Source organism: Prunus dulcis, chromosome 4, assembly GCF_902201215.1.
Source record: "Prunus dulcis chromosome 4, ALMONDv2, whole genome shotgun sequence".
NCBI classification, from domain to species: domain Eukaryota; kingdom Viridiplantae; phylum Streptophyta; class Magnoliopsida; order Rosales; family Rosaceae; genus Prunus; species Prunus dulcis.
Window position 1 is genome coordinate 22,395,505 of NC_047653.1, and position 8,401 is coordinate 22,403,905.

At 35.2% G+C, this 8,401-nt stretch overlaps 2 protein-coding genes across 2 annotated transcripts; both read left to right on the top strand.

The window, feature by feature from the left end:
- Positions 1 to 678: 678 nt before the first annotated feature.
- Positions 679 to 1,510, top strand: LOC117625621. Its single transcript, XM_034357153.1, has 2 exons — positions 679 to 717; positions 971 to 1,510. The coding sequence occupies exons 1-2, from the start codon at positions 679 to 681 to the stop codon at positions 1,508 to 1,510; spliced, it is 579 nt and encodes a 192-aa protein (XP_034213044.1).
- A 1,093-nt stretch (positions 1,511 to 2,603) lies between these two features.
- Positions 2,604 to 3,901, top strand: LOC117625623. The gene is made up of 4 exons (XM_034357155.1): positions 2,604 to 3,008; positions 3,146 to 3,386; positions 3,525 to 3,628; positions 3,731 to 3,901. The coding sequence occupies exons 1-4, from the start codon at positions 2,604 to 2,606 to the stop codon at positions 3,899 to 3,901; spliced, it is 921 nt and encodes a 306-aa protein (XP_034213046.1).
- The last annotated feature ends 4,500 nt before the right edge of the window (positions 3,902 to 8,401 follow it).

An 8,401-nucleotide genomic window follows, 5' to 3' on the forward strand; every position in this document is an offset into this window, starting at 1 on the left:
TATGGAATTGTGAAACAAATATAATTTTAATAAGTACACCCTACTAACCGTATTCAAGCCTAATCAAGAGATTACTTGGTTCTCATCTTTGTGATCCGCGACTCAGAATGGCTCGGAGCAAATATAATCTTAGGCTGTTGTTCAATAAATGACTGAGCTTGTCGTGAAAAGAGAAGCTAAAGCACAACCTGCTGAGCAGAAGAAGACTTGGGCTCAAATCTGCTTCTTCTCGCGGTCCAAAAGGAAGTGCAGCGATGGAGATTATGTGAAGGCCTGATTAATCATTGAATTCCTGACAAGAGACACGATAATTTCAATCGAGTAAGTTGTCAAAACAATATTATGGTGAATTGACTTATATACTGTAAAAATAGAATTTATGCATATTACTTTTGCCTAGTTCACTAACAACGTGAATAAAAAACTCTTTGACCCTACTGTGGTGGCACCATCTTCATCCCCCTTTTAGGACTTGGTTTTTCTGGCTTGTGAGCGCGTATGATTAAAAATATCTTAACTAGTACTACTAGGGCCAATTTGATGAAGTTTGCAGTGACTTTCTTTTGCCACTCATGCCTATTTATGTATTTGGATTCCTATCATAAGGAGTTTCAAAGCCTCTTTTGTACTTTTGAAATTATGCAGATTTGCAAGTTGGGTTACTTTTGAAATTTTGGAATGGATGCTTCATACATTTTGAGGAAGTCATCAAAAGAGGTATTAACTTTGATTATTTATTTATTTATTTATTTTTTGGGGTTTAGTCTAAAGCAATTGTACCGAAAAATGACAAACATGAGGGTTTTTTTTTACAACATCCAGAAGATGTATCTAAGCAAGACACTGACATCAATAAACAATGTGTTTTAGACTACAGAAACGAATTTATCACAAACGAGGTAAATTAATGAATATTTATATATTTATTTTATAATTGCATACATTAATTTAATTATTAGTGATTTTATAGATATTTGTTAGTCGTGATGCATTAATAAGATGGACTCATGAACAAGGGAAAAGGAATGGCTTTGTGATTATCATTAAAAGGTCTGATATTGGAGGAGCTGGTAAATTCAAGACCGGTCGAATTCTATTTTGTTGTGAGAGGGGTGACCAATTTAGGAAAAAAAAAGTTGTGAAATCAGATAGCAAGACAATACATAAGCTTGATCAAAGTTCAAACCCTCCAAAGAAAAAAAGTGTGAAGTCTACTGGCACGAAGAAGTGTGGTTGCCCCAAATCATTGAAGGGTGTGAACTGTGGTCTTAGAGATGCATGGCAACTTGAGGTTGTCTATGGAGTTCATAACCATCCTGCAGCACTAAATATGGAAGGGCATTCATATGCAGGGAGATTAACTGTGGAAGAGAATTTACTAGTGGTTGACATGCCTAAGAGTTTGGCTAGGCCAAAGGATATATTATATACTCTTAAACGTAGAGATAGGTTGAATGTGACCACAATGAAGACAAGCTACAATGCCAGACAAAAAAAATGGGGTGATTGAGAAAGCAGGTATGTCAGAGATGCAGGTATTACTACGAAGGTTGTTTGCCCATGAGTATGTAGAGTGGCATAGAAGTTATGGTACCGCTAATATTGTAAGTGATTTGTTTTATGCTCACCCTACAAGTATTAAGCTACTGCACCCATTTGCTCATATTTTGATCATGGATTGCACATATAAGACAAACATATTTTTCTATCCACTTTTGGAGATTGTGGGGGGTGACGTCTACACATCTTACATTCTCAATTGCATTTGTTTATCTTAGTGCTGAGAAAGAAGACAACTACAGATGGGCATTGGCTAGATTAAGGAGTGTTATGGGTGATAATTCGATTCCTAGTGTTATTGTCACAGATAGAGAGTTAGCTCTCATGAATGTACTCCATGAAGTCTTTCCATGTGTTCAACATTTATTATGTACATGGCATATTAATAAGGGAGTCTTAGGAAAGTGCTAAATGTATTTGAAGATAAAGCTAGTTCGGACAAATTTTTAATTTCATGGAATATGCTTGTTTCATCAAATACAGAAGCCGAGTATGAAAGACATCTACGGGCCTTGCAAACCAACTTCAAAGATCACAATTCCATCATCAACTATGTGAAGGAGACATGGTTGATTCCTTATAAAGAAAGATTTGTTGCTGCTTGGACGAACACATGTATGCATTTTGGGAATACAACATCAAATAGGTATTTATTATTGAATTTCAGTTAATATTTATATAGCATACATTATATATTACTTCACATGAAACATGTTGCTACAATATACAGGGCGGAGACTGCACATGCAAAGCTGAAGAAACAACTTGGTAATAGCATGTGTACATTTGGAACATCATGGGATAAAATTCATCCTTTAATAGAATTGCAACACACTGAGATAAAAGCATCATTTGAGAAGAGTCTATCATTTGTGCAACATGACTGTAGGAAAGAAGACTTCAAGGAGTTGATTGGTTTTGTATCTATTTCTGCGTTGGATAATATTATGGTTGAGCTAAAGCGGTTAGATTATATTGGGGTTGATCCGATATCATGTGGTTGCATAATAAAACACACACACGGATTACCATGTGCACATGAGATGCAAGAGTTCAAACAGACTCATAGGCCCATTCCACTTGATTGTATTCACCCTCGTTGGAGGAAGTTAGATTTTTTGGAGCCCCGACCTATTGCTACACCGAACAATCCTCCAGAAAATGCACAGTTAGAATTATTTGTGAAGTTGTTTCAAAGTTGTAGTTCTGAGACAAAGAGACATGTTAGTATGAAGTTACAAGAGATTATGAATCCCGCATCTACCAGACTTACACAACCCCAGCTGAAGATTAAAACAAAAGGTCGTCCAAAAGTTGACACATCTACTCAACGTTTGCCTTTTGCTTTTGAGGTTGTCTTATTTGGTCAAGATAGTGCACACTCGACTGACAAAGTTGTTACAAGACCGCCACGTAAGAAGTCAAAGACCATACCCCAAAAGCGATCAGTATTCAATAGTCAGACACAATCATAGCCATATGTGAATCCAAAGAAGCGGCCTTCGAAGCTACCTATAAGTAGTTACAATATTACATTTGTATACTATCGTTTATATAATAATTTGGGTGTAATTGTAATATGCAGGTCTATAGGCCTAAACCCATTGTAGATGACTCTTGCTTAACACCAGAGTTTAACAAGTGGTTTCCTAAACATATGTTGATACATATTAGAGGGGCACAAGATGTTAAGAGTGATGGTAATTGTGGTTTTAGAGCCATTGGATCATTGATGGGATTTGGTGACAATGCTTGGTGCAAAGTACGCAAAGACTTGTTGAAGGAGTTGAGGAAGGAATCTATCATATACGAGTTAATATTAAATGGTAAGGAACGAGTACAACATATTGAGTATATGTTGGACTATTTTGAGGACTTCCCACTTCAAGATAGGTAGATGACTATACCAGATATGGGACACCTCATTGCATCTTGTTATAATGTAATCCTCATGAATTGGTCAGTGCATCAGTCACTTACATTTTTTCCATATGAGACTGCTCCATTGGATTCTATCTATCACCGTGAGATTTCGATTGGATTTGTTAACCACAACCATTGGATTAAGGTAAAACAATTAAGATGTTTATATATATATATATATATATGTGTGTTTGTTTACTATTCTTTTCACATAATTTGATTTATTTTTTTATTTTTTATTTTACAGGTTTATTTGGAAGGTCAACACCTTATGCCACCAGTTGATGAGCGTTGGTTGAGATGTGCAACCATAACTGCATCAGATTGGCTTACGCCATATCAGAATTGTATACGTCAATTTAGATATGAAGCTAGTATAACAGACCCTTATGATAATGACCCTATATTTATTGAGTAGTTTTGTGAAGCATCATATTGGTGACATTAATAAGGAAGTCACAAGGCAAATAAAACCTTTTCTGTATTCAAAAGCTTAACTTTGTTAAGTAAGGACAGACTATTTATCAGTGCTTCCCAAAATGATACGATCTTGAATCCCAACAAAATGTGTATTAGTATTCTAATCCGGAGAGCTTTCTCAAATATTTTTCCTGTATTTAGAGGTAACAAACAATAAAAGTTGGAGAGCAAACCAGAGATGATATGCCTGAAATTTCAAGATGAGTATCAACACTAATTTTAATTTAACTATAATAATCAACAGTGATAATTGTAACAAGAAAAAAGAAATGCCAGTAAATTTATAGAAAAACTTCAATGGAGTTTTTCAGTGTCTCTGTGTTCATAAATGAGATAAGAACTTGGTTACTGGTTACAAGTTACTGGTTACTCAGTTTTTCAATTTTTCAGTGTCTCTGTGTACAACATACAAGTTATTGGTTACTCTGAATTTATGTTAAAGATAAGAACTTGGAAGTCTCTGCACTTCAGCTAAACTAAACATTCAGAGAGAGAGAGAGAGAGAGACAGAGAGAACTTCAGCTAAACTAAACATTCAGAGAGAGAGAGAGAGAGAGACAGAGAGAACTTCAGCTAAACTAAATATTCAGAGAGAGAGAGAGAGAGAGAGAGAGAGAGAGAGAGAGAGAGAGACCTGTTTTTGAGTTGCTGGATATGCTTGAAAAACAACACACAGAGACCTTTTTAGCAAAGGAGAGAAGCACAAAAGGAGCTCATGATAACCTCAAAACTACCAAAAATGTAATTTTGGTTGAGAAAGCAATTTACTTTGAAATAAAATTAAAAAAATACATACGGCAGGCAGAGAAAGGCTATGTTTGGCTGTGGAGCTGTCTCTTTTCGAAATGATTTTGATCCACTATTTCCTTTTATGTTGGACTACGGAGGGACCTCCATGGAAGATCTTAGGCAGTCTGGCATTTTCTAAGAATTGCAGGTTGTCTCCACCATGGAAGATCACTAAGAGGTCCTCGATCCCAGCTTCCAACTACGAATAGTCCATCTAGAGAGGTTGGGAAAGTTGGAACAAATAAATTTCATAGTAGCATAGTATTATATAACTGAAACATGCATAAAAAATTACTATTAATGAAGTAGGTGGTGATTGCAAGAACTTGGAATTGCAAAAAAAGTGTCAACAGTTTTAGTAAAAGCATAAATCCATATGAAAAGTCAAAGATTTATAAACACTATTGAAAAAAGAGTGCTGCTAAACTAACCCAGTTAATTTTAGGGTTCGTTTAGCAGCACTCTAAAAAAATCAAGCTGAAAATTAACTATAAAATAATGCTACAAGTATTAGGGTGTACAGGAGTATTTTTGGTAGTTCTATAGGGTGTACTTAGTTAATTTTACATTTTAATTAAAATATTAGGGTGTACTTAGATCATAGGGTGTACTCAGTTAATTTTAAGGTTCGTTTAGCAGCACTCTAAATTTTAACACATTGACAGGGTAGAACTGCATATAGGGATACACGATTTATGACCTTGACAAGCTTACTTCATACTTTAGAAAGAATAACCTTTAACATTGGCATCATAATTGGATAGTGATTGACTCTAAGAAAAGGAAATAGGATTGCCATTGGTGGATTCATAACCTTAGATCTTCATAACTTGATTTCTTTTAAACTCTATCTTTGTTGAGTGTTTTATTTTTCTTTCTTTTAATTCTTGCAATTTAAGTTTTCTTTAATTCATCACTCAAATCAATCAATAGTTCGTTTGATTGGATTTAGTGCTATTTAATTAATTAAGTTGTTTTTATCAGTCTTTGTGGGTTCGACCTCGTATTTGCATATCTCTATACTATTATTGATCCGTGCACTTTAGAGCAATTTAATTTGTGATTTTTGGATACTCTTTTCAGGTGTTCAAAAATCTACATCATTTATTATAAGGGAAATGTTATAGTTACATGGGTGACTTTGCCGGATTTTCGGCAGAAAGTTAATGTTTTATTTGTTTTGAAATAAGGCTAGGATTAATTATTTAAAAAGGGCCCAACATCTGCCAGGCGTTGGACATGCACATGGTTCATTTTAGATTTCAATAGGAAATCTAAGGTGTGGAGGTGTGGGGGTGCGGCATTAGGTGACCAAAAGGGAAGAGAGGGAAAGGATTAGGATTTTTGTTTGAAATATTAAACATTTTTTAATTAAGCAAACTTACAATATTGAGACATTGAACCGGGTTTGTTAATTACTATAAATGCGGTGACGAATGTGGGAAAATTGAAATCCTGGTAACCAAATTATTTTCGATCTAACCTCAATGACCAAAAGTGTATTTAACCCTTATATATAGATATAAATTAGTTTGGATAAATTACTCAAAATAATCCTCAAATTTGTACCCGATTTAGATTTTGGTCCATAAACTAAATTATTCATTCAAATAGTCCACCAACTCTTTATTAATCGGCGCTTTGGTCCTACCGTTACATTTTCTGTTAAATTTAGTCATGTGAGCAGCACATGCTACATTTATGGGGGTAAGTAAGACTTTTGACCTATGTATCACCTTTTTATCACCACTATATCACTTATGTATCACCATTTTATCACCTATATATCACCACTTTATCACCTATGTATCACTACTTTATCACCTATTTGGGAAATATTAGACGGTTATAGACGGTTTTACCCTCACATTTGATGGCAACATTAACATAATGTAACGGTAGGATCAATGGAGCGATTAATATAGAGTTGATAGACCATTTGAGTGTTTTACCCTTTTTTTTTTTTGGTCAACGAGTGATTTACCCAATTAGTTTTAGGCTTCCCTTCAAAGCTTGAGCTACCAATCCAGGGCAAAAGAAAGAAAGAGAGAGCTAGAGAAAATAGGATTAGGGTAAACTAGCAGAGATGAAGGGGCTCACGTTATGTCATAGAAAGAAGAGGTGAATCACATTGTAATAAGGGTGGAAATTGAGCCGAACGAGTAAAAAAAATTGAAAAAAGCCATGTCCACTAAGAGGTCGTTTGGTACGGCGGACTCTCATAGACGGGACTAAATTCTAGGACTGTCTTGGACTAGCTCGGACTAGACTAAGCTAGATTAAGTACTGACCTATGTTTGGTGTTGCGTCGGACTAAGAAGCTGGATTATGACAATAGTGAAGACCTATGTTTGGAGTTGTGTCGGAGTAAAAAATAATTATTTTAATAATTAATTTTAATTATAAATAAATAAAATTCTAATATTTACTTTTAATTAAGGATTTTGACCTTAAAATAAATTATAATAAAACAAATAAATTTTAATATTTTTTAAAAGCCAAACTATCTTATCTTTTCTTCATTTTTTCCTTTTTTCTCCTTTTCTTCTACCTTTCCTTCCCAGCCCGTCCTTTTTTTTTTTTTTTTTCCCTTCCTTTCTTCTCGTTCTCTTCCCAGCCCATCCTTATTTTTGCCTTTTTCTCAAATTTTCTTCCCTGCCAAAAAATCTTCAGTTGTGATTCTCTCACAAATTTCATCAATTCTTTCTCTAATTTTCTTCTTAATCACTTTTCATTACTCAATTTGTTCATATCATGAATGATTCAACTCAATCTCATGGCTCACCATCATCTTCTCCACTCTCTGCATCTGCCATGGCTGCTTCAACTCTTGCGTTAATTCAATGAATCATGGCTTCTATTTGAGGCCCCCCAAAGTTGGAGCCCATGGCCGATGCCTTCTGAGCTCAAGGCCGACACCGTGCACTATTCTGATAGCCAAACAGAGACCCAAGCCTCATCGTCCCTAACCCACATGTACGACAAGAGCTCGGCCTTCGGCGACCATTAGCAGTAGCAAGATCTCAAATCAATTACTGGGTTTCAAGCCTTTTCGATGAACTTGGGCTCGGAAGTGGAGGACTTGGCGTCCATTGTCTGGACTCGTGTCTAAGTGAAGAAGAAGAAGAAGAAGAAATCGGTATCGCGTTGGACTCGCATGTTTTGTTTAGTGAGCTCGCTATTGTGTGAACCGTGTCTCAAGCTCGCTATATTAGAAGAGTGAGCGAGGCAATTTTTGTACTGTTGGGCTATATAAGCTCATTTAAATTAGTCCTTTTAGGGGTCGTTTGGTACGGCGGACTGTTATGGACCGGACTAAATCCTAGGACTGTCTTGGATTAGCTCGGATTGGATTAAGCTGGATTAAGTACTGACCTACGTTTGGTGTTGCGTCGGACTAAAAAACTGGATTGTGAAAATAGTGAAGACTTATGTTTGGTGTTGTGTTGGACTAAAAATAATAATTTTTAAAATTTTTTAATTTTAATTAAGAATTTTAGCCTAAAAATAAATAAAATTCTAATATTTTTGAAAGGCTGAAACTGTCACATTTCTTTTTATTTTTCTTCATCCATACTCTTCTCTCCTTTGTTTTTTCTTCTTTATCTTTTCTGATTTCTTTTCTTCTTTGTCTTTTCTTATTTCTTTT